General features: G+C 36.8%; 1 protein-coding gene across 8 annotated transcripts in view; it reads left to right on the forward strand.

Moving 5' to 3' along the window:
* RIC8B (RIC8 guanine nucleotide exchange factor B) overlaps positions 1-18,809 on the forward strand; it is a 115,835-nt gene that overhangs the window by 68,081 nt on the left and 28,945 nt on the right. For all 8 annotated transcript variants that reach the window (XR_009505446.1, XR_009505447.1, XR_009505448.1 and 5 more), the window contains exons 5-8: positions 58-286; positions 1,040-1,135; positions 6,360-6,504; positions 16,382-16,526. Coding sequence is in view for 4 of the 8 variants with exons in the window: in XM_059936818.1 (XP_059792801.1) it covers positions 58-286; positions 1,040-1,135; positions 6,360-6,504; positions 16,382-16,526 (615 nt within the window). In the remaining 4 variants the exon portion in view is untranslated. The remainder of the gene's footprint in view (positions 1-57; positions 287-1,039; positions 1,136-6,359; positions 6,505-16,381; positions 16,527-18,809) is intronic.

Here is an 18,809-nt window from a genome sequence, read left to right on the forward strand (position 1 = left end):
TGTTTTAAAGGACTAGTCAGTCAAGTTAAAATATTGTCTTTTTAAATTGCTTTTCAGCAATGCAGTCAACCTTTTAAGCAATGTTCCGGTCTCTTGTTTGGATGTTCTCATTTGTCCATTAACCCATGAAGAAACAGCCCCAGAAGCAACGACACTAGATGAACTGCCCAGTGATAAAACAGCTGAGAAAGAAACAGTTTTGAAAAATAATACCATGGTATACAATGGTATGAATATGGAGGCCATTCATGTTTTACTCAGTTTTATGGAGAAGAGAATAGACAAGGTAAGACAGATAAAATTGAGAAGATGCTTCTAAAGAATGTAATTGTACACACATTACAGACATCACAGGATGTGATTTTTGAATCTAAGCTTTTTTTTTATAGCTGACATCTTGAATAATTATTTATACTCCGGAAAGCATTTTACTGTAGTAAATGATAAATTGCTGAAACCAAGTGAATTTATTTGTTTAAAGCTGAAAATTGTGTTGATGCGACACCAAAATTGTGACTAGTGCCTGAAAACAAAGGAAAAAGTAATTACTTTTCTATGTAGGTATTTTGTAAGTTCTAGAAGTAAAAATTATCTCCCCCCAAAACTTGATGATAACTACTTTCCATAACACCTAAAAGACATCTTTAAAAGAAAATTGTCAACTTTCCATTTGTTGTAAGCTGCTTATTTTCTCTTTTCTGTCACTTGCTTTGTCGAGTATCTATATTAAAAGGCAGCAAGCTAGGATGGGTTGGTCATCAAAACCTTCGCCTTGTTTAAGCCCATTTGCTGAGCCAGTGAGGGCCCTACAAAATGTAGAAAAATCCAGGAAGGATAAAAATGGGCATTAGTAAACATGAAGATAACTAATGAAATGGAAATATTTTTAGGAAAATAATTTTTAAAATAGTTTGTGTACAGCTTTGGTAACATAAAGTGTCTCCCTCTCAAAAAAAAGAGTATTAATATACTCAGTTATATGAAGAAAAGTAAACTGTTAGAAAGTAAACTAATGCAGCATGTATGGTTTTCTTTGTAGGGAAGCAGCTATAGAGAGGGTCTAACTCCAGTTCTCAGCTTATTAACAGAATGTTCCCGAGCCCATCGAAACATCAGAAAATTTCTCAAAGATCAGGTAACTGTTTAATGCATATTAACATCTCAAAGTTAATCTTATATGTGTTTTTTAACATAAAATTAATGAGTCGAATTCTTTCGCAGTCGTTTTCTTTCAGAATATCAGAAACTCAAAAAAGTTAGTGTTAAATCTTTGAAATCTTCCTAATCCACAAATAAGTGACCCTGTCTATTTTTTTGACTCATTCATTCATTTACTCAACAAATGTTTATTGAGATCTGTGTGCTGTATTCTAAGCATTGAAATACACATGAAGTCTTTGCTTTGTGGAGTTTCCCTTATTGTAGGGGGACAAAAAGTAAACAAATAAATGTATGATACAATGGCAAGTGGTGATAAGTGTTCAGAAGAAAGATACAGGGGAAGGGAAAACTTAAGGGAATAAGGAAGAGCCTCTCTGAGGAAATGACATTTGAGCAGAAACTTGGATAAGTAAGGAAAGGATCTTTGAGAATATCTGGAAGAGGATATTCTCTGAGAATAGTTCTGTGAATATTCTAGAAGAGGAGTGTACCAGACAGAACGACTTCAAAGTCCCTGGATGAGAGGATGCTTTGGTATGCTTAAGGAAAAGCAAGAAGGCTAGAGAACATTGTGCGAGGGGGAGAGTGGTAGATGAAGTAAAAGAGGTAAGCAAGAACCAAATAACGTAAGGTTGTATAGGACTTTTGATTTTCTTCTAAGTGAGAAGGGAGAGCATTGGACTGTTCTGAGAAGGGACGTGATGTGACCTCATTTATATTTAAAGATATTCTGGCTACTATATATAAGATAGACTAAAGGAGTGTGAGTAGATGTGAGGAGACCAGCCCAAAAGAGAGCTGATGATGAAGGTTTGGAGTAAGATGGTAGTAGTTGGAGTTCATGGTAAGAAGTCATCTTTCTGCCTCTGCATCTGCTGTCTCTCTGCATCTATCTGTACCCCCATGTCCTTTGTCTCCCCCCTCTATCACAAGGGATGAATTGTCCCTGCTTCCTTCTGTGGCCAGCCTCTGCACTCGTATCCTGGATACCTTTCCCTCTCACCTCAAGAACTTTGCTCCTGTATTTACTCCCTCTCTTTCTTCTTACATTAATCTTTTTTTTTTTTTTTTAATGTACTGGATCATTTTTGTCTGCACCCAAACACATCTTCCATCTTAAAAGCAGAAAAACCTTCCCTTAATCCCACTTCTCAAGCTGCCTCTCCATTTCTCTTCTCTTCTTTATGCAGTGTTCCTCAGGACAGTTTTCTGTGCTCACCCGCTCTCTTCTTTTTACTAATTTTGATTCTCTTCCGAACCCACTGTAATTAGGTTTTCATGCTTTTCATTCTACTACAAAAGTGTTTGTCAAACATCATCAACCCGATATTGCGAAATCTAATAGTTCTCAAATCTTTTTTTTATTCCCCCGTAACATTTTGATGTAATTAAGCATTCTCTCCTACTTGAAGTACCTTCTTCACTTGGTGTCTAGAACACAACAGGGAACTTCTTCTTTGCAGTGTTTGAGCTCCCCAAGGCAATATTATCTTTGTCTCCATTTCTACTCTCTTGTTGGTCTCATTCAACAGTCATGGTTTTGAAAGTCATCTATTCACTGATGACTCGCAAATTTCTATCTCTACTCTTGACCTGTTCCCTAAGCTCCAGACTTATATAACATACTGCCTACTCATCTCCTCCCCTTGGATGTGTAGTAGGTATCTTAAGTTTAACGTATCCCAAACTAATCTCTTGATTTCCCATCCCTCCCCACCCTCTGTCTTCCCCTTCTTTCCTCATTCACTACATGGTACCACCATTCACCTCATTGTTCATTTATTGCCATATAGAATTTCTCTTAATAAATTAACTAGGTTCATTTTCCCCCATATGTTTATGGTCAAGATTTAATAAGCACTTTACTGTGTGTAGAGCACATTAATAGATATTGCTGATAAGGAGAAATTAGAAAGTAGGGACTCTTATCTTTGAAGAATTTATAGTCTATTGGAAGACTAGCTACCATCAAAGCATGAATAATCATTTAAGCAAAATAAATTAGTTAATTGATGAATTAAGGTCATTTCCAAGTTTGATTATTTTAAGACATTCTATCATGACTAGGAGGACTTGGTGGAGAATAATAAATGAAAATACTTTGTGTTCTATATTTTAGCTTTTTCACAGAGGAGATCCACGTTCAACTAAACTGTTTAGATTTTGCCATCTCTAACCAGGATAGCCCCCCCAAAATCTGTTTGTTAAATAGATTATTTATATGAAGGTCTTGGAGTATACATTATGTAGATACAAAAGATTGTGAGACCCACTCCTTATCCTCAAAGAAATACTACAGTACAGATAAAGAAGGAGACATGACAAGTAAAAGACAACTAAAGAAAGATACAAGGCACAATACAGAAATCAACTTTCCTTCTGAGGAAGATGCACTATAGACTATGAGGATCAAGAAGGGCAGAACTTAAAGTAACAGATGATTAACTTTGATAATAGTGTAAATGGAACCATGGCTAATTAATTATTGTGCCCCATAGTTAATACCTGATTAAATCCAACTTGTGCGTACCCAAAGTAAATTGGTCTTGAGTATTCAGTATTTGGGCAGGTAGAAAGAGAACAGATGGTAGAAATTACTGATTCAGGTTGGATTCATCTGGAGAGGCTAATAGAAGAGATGAAGATTCTATGGATTTGAAAGAGGAACTGGACAAGATTTCTCAAAGAAAAGAAAAAATTTAATGGAGGGTAGTATTTGGGGGGAAATAGAAATGCTCCATACATATGCAGTTTGGGCATGATATGTAACAATAAAAACTACAAAATTTCACTTCAAAAACTTAAGGAACCCAAAACATACCTAAGAGAATTTTTGTGCGATAACCTTTACTAATAGATACTATACTCTGGAACTGTAGGTACATACCACATGAAATCATTTGTTACATGTCTCATTCCTCTAGAAATGGGAGATAAACTCAGTATGGTTGGCTGAATCAAATAATAAGAATTTATTGTGCAATTACTTTGTGCCTACCGGGCACAAAGAGAATTTTGTTCTATCCTACCAGAGATATTGAAACATGGATTCTATAAACACTTTGGGCAGATTACTCAGTTTTTCTGAGATTTAGTTTCTGGGTTTTTTTCCCAGCTGTATCTCCAGGGCCTCCAGTACCTCCTGATACATGGTAGGCACTCAGTATAGAAAGAGATAAGGAAGGAAGGAAGTCAGCTGAATGGATTAAATAAAAAATAATATACATACACATAAAGAGTCTGGTATAGTAAATTATAATTTGACTTTGTGTCTATCTTCATTTCCTAGCATAGTGCCTAGCTTATAGAAGGCACTTTTAAAAAGTTACTTGAATTAATTCATTCTTCCTTCAATCATCAAATATTTATTGAAACCTGTAATATGCCGGGCACTGAGAGCGGTACACAAAACAGAAAGAAATCCCTGCCCCCATGGAACTGACTTGTGGAAAAAGGCAGACAATAAAGAAAGAAATATATACTGTGTTAGGTGGTGATAAGTGCTATGAGGAAGATTAAAGCAGAGGGAGGGGGATAAAAAAAGAGAATGCTGAAGGTTAATTATATAGGGTGGTCAGGGAATGTCTTCCTATAAATGACATTTGAACAGAGACCTGAAGAAAGTAAGGGAATGAGCCAAGCCAGTTTCCAGAAAAAGAGTTTCTGGGCAGAGGGAGCAGCTAATGCAAAGACCATGAGGTAGGAAAGTGCTCGGTGAGTATAAGGAGTTCCATGGAGGTTTGTGAGACTATAGCAGTGTAAGCAAGGAATATAATAGAAATTAAGTCAGAAAAGTAGCAGGAAGCCACATTATGTGAAACCTAAGGAATTTGGAAGGACCTCGTCTTTTACTATGAGTGAGATGAGAAGCCATGGGAACTGGAGGACTTTGAGAAGAGGAATGACATGATCTGACTTTCAAAGGATCATCCTAGCTGCTATGTAGAGAATAGATCATAGAAGGACCAGGATGGAAGCAGGGATGACTTAGGAGACTGTGGTAATAGTTCAGATGAGAAATATTGGTAGCTTGAATTTGGTAATACTAGAGGAGATAGTGAGAAGTGGTTGGGTTATGGATATAATTCAAAGGTAGAGCCAGAATAATTTGCTGATGGATTGGATGTGGGATGTGAAAGAGAGGAATCAAGGCTGTTTCCAAGGTGTTTGCAGTAAATAGTTGGAAGAACAGACTTGCTATTTAATGAGATGGAAAACTGTAGAAGGAACAGCTTTGTTGGGCGCTTCAATATTCTGCTTAGGACATGCTAAATTTGAGAAGCCTATAAAAGTCTGGAGGTCATGGAAGAAATCAAGATAGACGTATACTTTAGGGAGTTATCAGTAAATAGAGACCATACAAAGCCGTAAAACTGGATGAGATCACCAATAGAGAGTGAAAATAGTAAAGAAATGTTTCCCAAGAACTTAACCCTTGAATATTCCAGCACTTAAAAACAAAAGGATAAAAGAGAACTGGCACAGAGGCTAAGATGAAGCAACCAGTGTGGAGAACCAAAAGAGGAGGGGTCTGGGTGGATGCATGGATGGGTGAGTGAGTGAGCAAACAAACAGATAAACCAAGCAAGTTATGTAATCCCTCGGAGGGTCAGTCTATAAAATAGGGATGATAGTGATGTTACTGCCTCCTTTGCAAGGTTCCTGTGAGGGTTGATTATAGAGAATGTATGCATATCATCTATTACAGCAACTAGCACATAGGAAGTACTCAATAATTAATAACCATTTTATTATAAAAGAAAACAACTAGAAAACATATGTACAGGGTTTTTGGTTTTTTTTTAGTAAATAATGAAAATGCTGCAGGAATTAAAAGAAGGGAAAAATCAATATGAGTCAGGGTATTAAGGAAGAAAGAGAAATTTGACCCAGACTTTAACATGGATTTTGATAGAGGCAGCAGGGGCATTCCAGGTGCTGAGATGAGTAAAAACTCAGGAATGGGTTTGAATATATCATGGTGGTACAGTGAAGAGATGTTTCACTTCAAATGAAATTTCATTACAGGCATGAAATTATTTGAGGTTTGTTTTTTGTTTAGCTTTATTCTATTTGGAAGTAAACCTATTTATTTTTTAATGTTTTTTCTACTCTTACAAAACTAAGCTCGGTTGGTACCATTCTCGCTTACTCTAATACTTAAACGATTGATGATGGTTTTGCATTTGTGCCATTAGGTTTTACCACCACTGAGGGATGTGACAAATCGACCTGAAGTTGGCTCAACTGTGAGAAATAAGCTGGTGCGCCTCATGACACACGTTGACCTGGGAGTCAAGCAAATTGCTGCTGAATTCCTTTTTGTCCTTTGCAAAGAGAGAGGTAGGTTAAACTCTCTTTGCCCTCTACTTTTTCATCTTTCTGAGGGAATTTGAGAAATGTTTCTGTTATTAGTGGCCATCTCATTCCACTCTTTTCAGAGCTTATTCTCTATCTGTTCCATTAGAGGCCTTGAGCAGATAATAAAAATTAATAATTTAAAAGCATTTTCTACATGCTTCTGAATTCATTGGGACATGCAGGCAGATACACTACCAAACACGCTCATGTTTAAACTTTGCCTTCTGTCTCCTTAACCCAGGCTTCTTAATCTTGATGAGTCAGGACCTGGAGCCATTCTGAAAAATCTGCTTAAGTAATTCAGGTGCTAATATTTTGATAACCAGGCAAAGGCCTGGGTTAGTTCCACTTTTTAATTCCTCTTGGAATTAAAGCTATAGGAGTTTTGGTTTCTTCATTAAGTTCTTTAATCAATAAATGCATAAGATAAACCTCTTACCCTTGAGATGAGGGTAAGACAGAAGTAGAGAGAAACTAAAAAGTAACTATACTATAATAAATACTATTTTACAAGTATGTATAAAGTGATTGTCTTCTGAGATACATCTAACAATTTAAAATATTTCCTTAAATTATATGGATTATTTTGCTCTACAAAAGCTCTCCAAACAAGGAACTTTAACCAAGTTATTCAGATATTCTTACTATTTCTTTCTGCATCTCCTAGTTTATAAAAGTACTAGTGTAAAAGTCCCAACTAAGCAGATTTTATATTACACTTTTTTAAGTACCCTAGTTTTGTGAGAGAGATAACTTAGAAGTGAAAAACTTCACTCACGTCTCTCAAAATCTTCAGTCAGTTGAATTCTTTTCTCCCCTGCCAGCTTTATTGAGGTATGATTGACAAATAAAATTATATATATTTAAAGTATACAACATGATGATTTGATACACATATACATTGTGAAATGATTACCACAGTCAGGTTAATTAACACATTCACCACCTCACATAGTTACGTGTGTGTGTGTGTGTGTGTGTGTGTGTGGTGTGAGAACACTTAATATTTACTCTCTTAGCAAATTTCAAGTGTATAATAAAGTATTATTAACTATAGTCATCATGCTGTATATTAGATCCCCAGAACTTATTAATCTTATAACTGAACTTATTCATCTTATAACTTGTACCCTTTGACCAGATCTCCCTGTTTCTCTACCCTCTGTTCCCTGGTAACCACTGTTCTACTCTCTGTTTCTATGAGTTTGATTTTTTTTTTCAGATTCTACATATAAGTGAGATCTACAGTATTTGCCTTTGTCTGGCTTATTCACTTAGCATAATGTTCTCTAGGTTCATCCATGTTGTTGTAAATAGTAGGATTTCCTTTGTCATGGCTGAATAATATTGATTTTACATACAGTTGACCCTTGACCAACACAAGTTTGAACTGCTCGGGTTCACTTAGATATGGATATTTTTCAGTAAATACACACTGCAGTACTGCATGATCCATGGTAGGTTGGACCCACAGTTAGTTGGATCTGTGGATGTGGAGCCACAGAATCAGAGATCAGACTATCAAATTATACACAGATTTTCGACTGCATAAAGGGTAGGCGTCCCTAACCCTAGCATTCCTTAAGGGTCAACTGTGTGTGTGTGTGTGTGTGTGCGTGCGTGCACACACGTGCATGCATATACACACACACACACACCTCCTTTATCTATTCATCTGTTGATAGGCACTTAGCTTGTTTCCATATCTTGGCTATTGTGAGTAATGCTGCAATGAACATGAGAGTTGAGATATCTCATAGGGATTCTGATTTCATTTCCTTTGGATATATACCCAGAAGTGGGATGCTGGATTATATTGTAGTTCTATATTTAATTTTTTTAGTAACCTCCGTAGTGTTTTCCATAGTAGCTGTACCAATTTACATTCCCACTAACAGTGCACAAGGGTTCCATCTTTGCCACATCCTTGCCAGCACTTGTTATCTCTTGTTTTTTGATAAAAGCCATCCTAATAGGTGTGAGGTGATCTCTCATTGTGGTTTTGACTTGCATTTCCCTGATGATTATTGACATTGAGCACCTTTTCATGTACCTGTTGGCCATCTGTATGCCTTTGGAAAAGTGTCTATTCAGGTCCTTTGCCTAATTTTTAATCGTATTATTTGGGGTTTTTTGTTATTCAGTTGCATTCATTGAATTCTTAAACTTCATTTCTGACTAATTGGTACAACCACTTCAGTTACTGTTAAGATGGTATATTAGCAACATAATTTGATCAATATCATTACAATGATAATAAACACAACTATTATGTATTCATGTGCCAAACATTCTATGCCATAATCTCATTTAATTCTCATAAGGACTCTCTAAGGTAAACATTATTATTATTTCAGTGTCATAAATGAGGCTAGGGTCTTATCCAAGCTCATGCAGTTGAGCTGTCTTTCCATTCTGCCATATTTCCTCTCATAATACAATTGACCCTTGAACAACATGGGTTTGAACTGCCCAGGTCCACTTATATGCAGATTCTTTTTTGATAAATATGTACTACAGTACTACGCAATCCATAGTCAGTTGAACCCACAGATGTGGAACAGCAAATATGGAGGGCCAACTGTAAAGTTATAGGAGGATATTCAACTGCATGGAGGGCCATCACCCCTAACCCCTGTGTTGTTCAAGGGTCAACTGTAATTATCTTCAACTGTTCTCATAGACTAGTTTATTTAACATCTGCTCTTTTAAACAATTCAGTTATTTTATGACTGAAAAAAGATACTACATCTTGAAATTGACTGGAATAGTGCCTTGCATATAGTAGTCTGCAAATACTGGCTGAATTAAATCGATTTTACTGAGATCAGAAATTAGCTGTATTTAAAGTATGATCATATACACACACACACATATATACATGTAAATCTAAACCACACATGTGTATCTATTCATTAAAAAGTATTTATCAAAATATAAATACATCAAAATCTTATACATTGTTACCTCTAAGTGGTAGAATGACTGGTGACTTTTTTTAGTTCTCTGTATTGTATAATTTTTCTACAATGAGCATGCATTTCTTGTGTACATGTAAAGTTTTTAAGAGGGGAAAAATGAAGTTTATTTCTTCCGTAATTACATATCTAAATATATATTACATACCTAAATACATAAACTACATATCTAAATATATATCTAAATAATTTTATATATCTAAATACATAAATTATATATATAAATATAATCAATCACCTTACTGATGAGTTGGTGTCGTAACAAATATGGTATATACATTGATAAATGAATCTGTTAATTGTTTTTAATTTGAAATGGTTAGCTTTGTTCCCCCTGGGACCCAGTATTTGCAGTGTCATAGTCCTAACTTTGAGCCCCAAACCCATATTAGCAAAATTGTATCTTTTTCATTTGATCTTTAACAATTCTATATATATTCGTCTGCTTTTCCTTTTAGTTTGATTTAATAGTAAAAGTATTCTTCTGAAATAAAAGCTTGCTTATTCAACAAATACTTTTTGAGCTAGACCCTGGGAATACAAAGGTATACAAGATAAGCAAGGTCTCTGCCCTCATATTATTTACTTTCTTTATCAAGGATTACAAACTCAGATGCCTACAAAGTGCCAGGCTGGTAATAAAGTAAGTCAAATGAACGGAACGTAAGATGATAAATGAAAACTGACACTTAGCTAATTGTTGGGGAGATTGTGGGTTGGGAGTGGAGGAACAGGGGAATGTGGGAGACTGGAAAAGGGACCTTGCTGCTATTTAGCTCCAGCTGATTGTTACCATGAAGGAGCATGTGGCCAGTGTTACCAAACCACCCAGATTTTTCAGGAGAGTTTTTAAATGCTGTCAACTAATTCTAATTTAAAACGTTCTGCTCCCCACCCGCCAAAAAATTTTGTAGTCCATATTCAACTCATAAGTCATCAGATTTTAGAGTTTGGGTTGGGTTTGGAGGCAGATTATATCAAAATGAAATAAATTTAAGATAATTTATCAGAGTGACTGAACTTTCCTCTTAAAGATGTTCAAAGCTGAGTTTGAAAGTTAAGGTACCATGACCAAGGCACAAAGTTCAGACCACTAAGCAGAGACAGCAAACAGCAATCAAATTGGGTTAGGAACACAGAGACAAGATTAAAAAGGAAAATTGAAATGGGGCAAGATACAAAGACCAAAATTTTATGGAAGACTTGGCACAGAAAAAGCCGTCCAAGTGCCATCTGTGCCAGGCTAAACTACATCTCCAACTGATAGCGACCCACTGGTTAACTTGTGCTCGTGCTACTGACTTGTTTTGTTGAGTGCTGACAAAACTAAATTTTTATAACCTGCCCTGCAAATTGTGTACTTTATAAGGGGTCCTAAAGACAAGCCTTACATAGTTTAATAAAAGAAAATAATTTGTAAAACAACCCCCTGCCTTTGTGGGGTACTCCCCTCCTCCCCAGCCCCTACCTTTTAACACATTTATTAATTCCCAGTGTGTGCTAGGCATTGTGGTAGGGAAGGAGCTGAGTTGCAGAGATAAATAAGGCTTGAACTCTCTCAGCACATAGCCCCACACTGTTATACACTTACTTTTGTCTCATTTATTTCAGTCTCAGAGGAATAGGTGTCTCTTTAGCTTGGAGCTAAGCAGTCTCCCTCTCCTGATGATCTTTTCCCTTCCTGTCTTCTCAGAAGACTTGCTTCATCAGTTGTTACCTTCTGTTCTTTTGTTTGTCAACTCTCCCTATGTTTTCCTCAATCTATATACATCTTCATGTCACTGTCCTTCACATGTTAACATCTTGAAAGACTGATTTGTTCTTTTCAGTATCTTCATTACCCACTCAGGCTTCAACTTGCTGCAAGCAACGCTTTTCCACCATTCCCCACTCCCCAGATGCCACTGAAAATGCTTTCAGGAAGGTCACAAATTAACTAATTTTCAAAAGGAATGTGTATTTTTTAGTCTTTATCATATGACATCTCTCTTAACAGTTGACACTATTGACCACTGTCATTTTTTCTGTGCTACAACACACCCTTAGATTTCCTTTGACCTACCTCTCTGTTCATTCTTTTCAGTCTGAGTTGCTAACTCGTATCTTTGTCCACATCGACTTGCTAGCATTCCGTAAAGCTCTCTCTGGCCCCATCTTCACTTTGCATTGCTTCCTGAGCCGTCTCTTCCTCTCACTTGGCTTCTGCTTCAGCCTGCTTTGGGGGGATTTCCAAATCTGTGTCTCTCTTAATAAACTACTAAAATAATCCTATCCCTCTGTTTCTGGTCAGGTTTTCTTCATTCTGTCTTACACAGGGCTAAGAAAAGGACTGTTCTAAAATACATATATAATATTGTCATTCCCCCTTATAAAACTTTCAGTGACTCCCTGTCACCTACATGGTAAAATCTAAATTTTACCTCCATGGCCTACCTCTATAGTGTATCCTAAATCCACTCCCTACCCGGCACTTTCTGCTTAATCATACTAAATTCTTTACTTTTGCATGATTATACTGCACTGTTCCTTGGCATATCTCCATAGCTTTGCAGATGCTGTTCCTTTTGCATGGAATGCCTCTCCCATCTTTGTTAGCATAGTGAGCTTTATGTATTCTTGAAGATCACCTTAAGCATCATCTGTGTGAAGATCATCTGAGGTAGAGTTCATCATTCTCTGCTTTGTACCATTTTTACTTATCTCTGTTAATACTTTTGACATTTGCTATGTTGTAACTTTTTGTTTATCAAACTTTTATTGTAGACATTGAGTTTCTTTAGGTCAGAAATCTTGTCTTCATCTTTGGATCCCCAGTGTTTCAACAAAGTATCTTACAGATAGTAGGTACCCCATAAATGTTTAATGAAAGGCCAAATATTTGTGCTGTCTGTGAATTCAGTGTGGTGAATACAGTGTCTTGTGGACTTCTCCATACAAAGGAATAATTGTAGGATACTATGGTAAGCACCATATGAGAGGAATGTGCCAGGTACTGCAGCAACCTGGAAGAGTGATTGGTTGGTGTAGAGAAAGTCAGAGAAAGTCTTCACCTAAGAGAACAGAGGAGTGGAAAGCAGCATTGGTATGTACAGAAAAGAGACTAGTTCAAAGTGTGAGGAACCCACAATGCACAGGAGTAATAGGAGATGAGTTTGGGAAAGAAGGCAGGTGCGACAAAATGAAGATTCCTTTAGGCCCTGTTTTAGAACTTGAGCTTTAGCCTTTCGGGGAGATTTTAGAGGTTTTATCCAGGAAGGTGGTAACATCGTATTTTTTGCTTTACAAAGGTATAACAGCAGGACTTTCCTGGTGGTCCAGTGGTTAAAACTCCGTGCTCCCAATGCAGGGGACACGGGTTCAGTCCCTGGTTGGGGAAACAAGATCCCACATGCTGTGCAGCGTGGCCAAATAAAATAAAATTTAAAAAAAAAGAATATCAAAGATATAACAGGCAGTTGTGTGGAACCAGGAATGGAGGGATATGAGACTGGAAGTAGGAAGACTAGTCAGAGGAAGCTTCTAGTATAGGATTTCAAAAAGTCACAGCATTTAACTGAATGGAAAATGACTGTAAATCCTTCTCTGTGTAACAGAGAAGGGGGAATCGTTTCTGGGTAGAATCTGGCTCTGCCGTTCTTTCTCCGTAGTAAAAGAGCAAAACCCCTTTTATTGGTTTTCATAGGAGAGTGTGATAAAACCCACGTCTACATAAGCAATAATGCCGTTACTACCAGTGCAGTTCTGACTTTGCAGTGTGCTGCTGTGGTTGCTTTCCTCTGTTCATAGTGCCTTCTAGCATCTTGATAAAATAATGGTGAAATATTTCTTGCAACTTTCTGACTGAATGCTGTTTTGTTTCATTTCTGCAGCAGTTTCATCTAATTGCATGGATGAGTACTGTGACAAAGAACAAATACATTTGTGTGTTTCTTTTTTTTAAGGACCACTCAGAAGATCTTTTGTTTGCCTTAGCAACTCATCTTAACATCCAAATTCAGTCTATTTTCCTCTTATTACGTTCCCAATATCAAACAGGATGTTATACAGTATATATGAAAATAGACTAAAAAGTAACTAAAAACACTCCACCAAATAATATAAATCAGAACTTCACAAAGAAAATGCCTCTCACTGTGTGGATTTTGTAGTCCATTTGTCTCCTCTTCCCCAACCCCCATTTTTAAGTATTTTATCTCATTAGCAAATGTTCATTTGATTTTTAAACTATTGGCTGTAGCCTTGTCTACTATTCTGAAAGCAAGGTATGTCTGAAACAGTCTTTGTAACCCAAGCTGTCACAGAGTTGACACAGAATGTTTGTTCCAGTGAATGAGCAGTAAGCACTATTTTCATAAAAGTGCTAGAGATTTTTACTATTGACTAGCTTCCAGGAGGATTTTCTGCATAAGAAAGCAGGTTATTTAGTGCTCTGTTGACTTCTTTTTAACCTATTTTGGCCTTTCATAAACTGTATTCTTAAGCTATTTTAATGTTTGGCCACTGTAGGTGGTTATTTACATTTTGTGTCTTTCTTACTGTTATTTTATTTTTTAAGTATATTTATTTAAACCATTTATTTATATCATCTCAGTTTAGACTTTCACATTTTCAGTGAATATTTCTTTTCTGGAACTGCTAAACATCGTATTTGTTAAAAAATATAAACCTTATCCAAAAACTTAGTGAGAGTATCATTGTCATGTGGGTTCAGATATATGATCCTTCAGCCTCAGTGACTTTGTGTCTGACCATGTGGTTAAGGTCATGAATATTAAGAATATCTGTATACACTGGATATTCACTTCCCCTAATAACCCATCAAGAATCCATTAATTTATCTAAATCACTCCATCTTGTGGAGGCAAGAGGGAGCATATCAGATTTATTCAGAGGGTTTTCAGATTACACCACCATGATCCCTCATTAAATTCTAATATGATTCTACCCAGCACCCATTGAGAACTATTACCAAAGAGACCACAGTTACCAGTAGGTTTTAATGTAGAAAATAGTTAAAAGTGACTAGTGTAAAACTTTATTTAATCTACTTATATTATTAATCTGTATTTCCTTTTGCACAAATTTCACATTTGCTGTGTCCTTTGAAAGCAGGACTTCCTTTTATTTGCCCCCAAATTACCTATTTTCAGTGTCAAGGGAGGTACCCTCTCGTTCAAGTATTTGAAAATTTAATGAACAACTCTATCCTGGACTATTTATCCTACATCCTATCCATGCCCTTCATGGTTTCATACTCATTATGTATATCCCTTTTCCTTAACCACTTAGTTCCTTATCCACTGCCCCTTTCAGGTCCCCAAAGTCATTTTAATTGCCCTCTTCTGAATCTTCTCCAGCTTTATTTTGTCTTTTTTGAGGTAAGTTATATGAATTACAGTAGTATTTCAGTTGTAGATTTTACTAAGACTTTATACGTGGATAAAATACGTAGTGTTATGTTTTGTTTCCTACAGTTGTCTTTAGAATGACATTTTATTGAAAGCCTTAAGTAAATTTTGCCATTTTTTATGTTTTGATTGAATATTCTAGTGTTCACCTTGAAACTGTACCTGAAGAAAAGAGTTTCTAAATAAAGCTGCTAAATATTCCTTAGTATTTTCCTTAAAGGTACTTAGAAATCAAAAAAATTCCTACAATTCAGGGTTCCCCTTACATTGATGAACTGATGACAAGTTAATACTTACACAGGACCTGCACCAAGTGCTTCACTGGGCTTTTTTTTTCTTGTTGTTAAGATAAGTCTAAAATGATCATTTTAGGGACTTCCTGGTGGTCCAGTGGTAAAGAATCTGCCTTACAAGGCAGAGGACGCGGGTTCAATCCCTGGTCAGGGAACTAAGATCCCACATGCCGCAGGGCAACTAAGCCCATGTGTCACAACTACTGAGCTCACGTGCCTAAACTAGAGCCTGCGTGCCGCAAAATTACAGAGCCCACGTGCCCTGGAACCCGCGTGCCACAACTACAGAGCCGATGCGCCGTGGAGCCTGTGCGCCACAACTAGAGAAGAGAAAACCCACATGCCACAACTAGAGAGAAGCCCGCGCGCTGCAAGATCCCACATGCCTCAACGAAGATCCCGCGTGCCGCAACTAAGACCCACGCAGCCAAAAATAAATAATAAATAAATCTTTAAAAAATAAAATAATCATTTTACATATTACTAGGGGAAAAGAACACGTTTAGTTTGTACCAGATACTTTCCTAAGCACCTTGCATGTATTAACCAGTGAGGTAGATATTATTCCAATTGTCTGTATCTGAAAATTGGAGTAAAGAGCCTGCTAGTAAGTGGTAGAACCATTATTAAGGTCCAGCAATTCCTGGCCTACCTTTCAGTGGGTATAATGTGCTTACATATTGTTGCTGACTTCTTTGAAAAAGGAGTAACTTAGCCTATCCTATTTGCTAATATCCTTAGATTTTCTTATTTCTTAATCTCTTTCCCTCCAATTCCTATAAAAGGAATAGGAAAGATTCACATTATGTGCTATATTGGTAAAATGTCAGTCTGGCTTTCATTAACTTTCTAATCATCATTTTTCTGAAACTGAATAAAGAAATCAAATTTGTGATCAAAAACTTAAAAACACCACCCTTACCAATGGCCTGGCGGTCACAGAAGCCCCACTCCTGCCACAAAGTATATTCAAAACAGCTTCATTTGAACTTCTGATACCTGAAAAAAGGTTTTTGGTCCTCAGAGCATGTAGGATTACTACTACCACACTTTGAAAACCTCTCAATTTTAAGATTTACTACCATGGCATATATCTCTAGCCTCCCTGTGTTGGTGAGTAGTTGGTGATGATAGTGAGGACTCAGGGATTCCTGTCTAAAAGCCTATTCTGTTTTTGCAGTGGATAGCCTGCTGAAATACACTGGCTATGGGAACGCTGCAGGACTGTTGGCGGCCAGGGGCCTCTTGGCTGGAGGAAGAGGAGATAATTGGTACTCAGAGGACGAGGACACAGACACTGAAGAATACAAAAATGCAAAACCAAAGTATAGTATCATGTTTCTTTTCACCTAACTATGTCTGCCTTTGAATTGGTTATTTGCCTTTCACTTCCTTTGGCTTTCATTTTCCAAGTATTTCTCTTCCTTTGTGGATTTGGAAGCTTTCTGTTTAATAGTTTTAGAGGCAGTTTCATAGCTAGTGCCTTAGAGGGTGACTTCAAGTGATCGAGGAAGGATAACATTGCAAGAAATGTTCTGCTGCATGTGCTCATTACCCTCTCCTAAGTATTAAGAGAGGTAGCGTTTTTAGATGTCTACCGTCATATATTTAAAGGATATTGTTGCTTATTTTGTGCTCTCCTTTCCATAAGTTGAGATTTTATAAGGTATAACCAAGACCAAGTATTTAAGTTGGTTATTTGATACTTCAGTCTTTCTCAGAAATCTAAATGTAGGTTCCATACATTCTGATATTTCCTCTTGTGAAAAGCCCTTATGAGTCAGTAAAGTAAAGCAACAGGGCACATTACTAGCAAAAGGAAAGAAAACTGGCTCTATGGTAAATTTTAATCAAACACTTATGGAATCATCTTTTAACAGAGGCATTAGTACACTGGATAGGCAAACCAGAGACTATATCAAGTTTTCCCTGAGTCAGTGCTTACAAGTCAAAGACACTAATCGTCTCTTATCCCGAAACAAACCACCTCTACTCTTCTACTCCCCATCCTTTTCATCCCCCTCTCAACTCCAATCCCAGGTAAATTTCTTAGTTTCCACTTATTAGGAGTTATTTGAGCTCAGTTTTCTGGTTTTCATTACTGAATGTTAAAAGGGTATGCCCTTCCCTATTGATGATGATATTGACATATGCTATGTTTTCTATCCACAGTCTTCTAGAGTGTGATGTGGATAATGTAGTAGTTGAACAGGGATAGAAAAATCATTATCTGCAAAATTAGGCTCTTTTTTTAAAAGTATAGATTGTGCTTTGTTGAAATGAAAATAATAGGTTGTCAGAAGGTAAAAGAAAAAGATCATTCCCTAATCAGACAGGACTTATATGGCCTGTATTCTTGGCAAATCAGGTCTGAGTAGATGGTGTTACTTGTGGCATCCCCAGGGCTATCAGCCTCAACAGGATCTAGGAGTGTGTCCTAGAAGAAAAAGACTTTGGGGGAAAAAAAGCTAGCAGTGGCTCTAAGCAGTAAGTTCTCAAGACTGCCACCATGTAGATGTTGTAAGTTGGGCACCTCTATCAGGTATTTGAAGCTAAGATAGAAAAATAATACATTAATCTTTCCATAATTATAGAAGTCATCATTCTAAACTATTCTTGCTAGCTCTTGATTTTTCCATTCCATAAACTATATGTCCATATCAGTTTAATATTTTCTGTCTCTCCATTTGAGACATTAAAATATACCATTTAAGGAGTCTCATATTTTTAAATGAAGGTAGAAATTACATTAGGCATTCATTGTGTCCCAGGGTATGTGGACACAGTCAACTAACATAGAAAACTCTAGAGTACTCATGAGTGGTTGATATCATTGCATCTCAATGTGTGTTGTTGATTTTATTTGGTAGATGACTTCTAAAATGGTATTGGTCATATATCTAGCGAACACAAGAACGCTACTATAACAAGAAGAACCTCAGAAAAAATACGAGAACACACTGGGTCTCTCCCAATAGTACAGGAAATAGAAATGTGTTACATTATGGAAGTGATATTAGATTTCAGGAAAGCACTGTTTGTTTAAATCAAGGACCATGATTTTGATATTATTATTGTTTTGGCTCTCTGTCAGAAAGATTCTGTACTTAGGCCTTACATCCCTGGTTGGAATCTTCTTCAGCCTTTGGATCTGGCCTATATCATTAATAGGAATGGTGTGTTAGTGTGGCCAGAATAGTCACCATTGTGAGATCTTGTTGTGTTTCTTAAACATTGCTCATTATAAGTATAAATATGTTTTTCTCACATAGCATCACATCTTCCCTCTTCAGATAGATTTGCATCTGCTTTTCTCTTACATCTTCCCTCTTTCAGGTGCCACAGTGTAGTGGGATGTTTCATTTGTTAATTTAAAATACTTATTAAAATGGTCCCCATGGAAGGGGTGGTGGAAAAGTACTTTGCAAGCAAGACAGTCCTTTGTGTTCTGGGCAGTGATCCACAAGCTCGAGGAAAGAAAACTTCTTACCAATCTAGTCAAGTTTATAAAGTCAGCATTTGAAAGGATGACTTAGTCCCCTACCCGCTGATTACTTCTCACCAGTCAGTGTTCTCAGGATCACAGTCTGCTTCTCTTATGATGCACT

Source organism: Balaenoptera ricei, chromosome 10, assembly GCF_028023285.1.
Source record: "Balaenoptera ricei isolate mBalRic1 chromosome 10, mBalRic1.hap2, whole genome shotgun sequence".
In the NCBI taxonomy this organism is placed as follows: domain Eukaryota; kingdom Metazoa; phylum Chordata; class Mammalia; order Artiodactyla; family Balaenopteridae; genus Balaenoptera; species Balaenoptera ricei.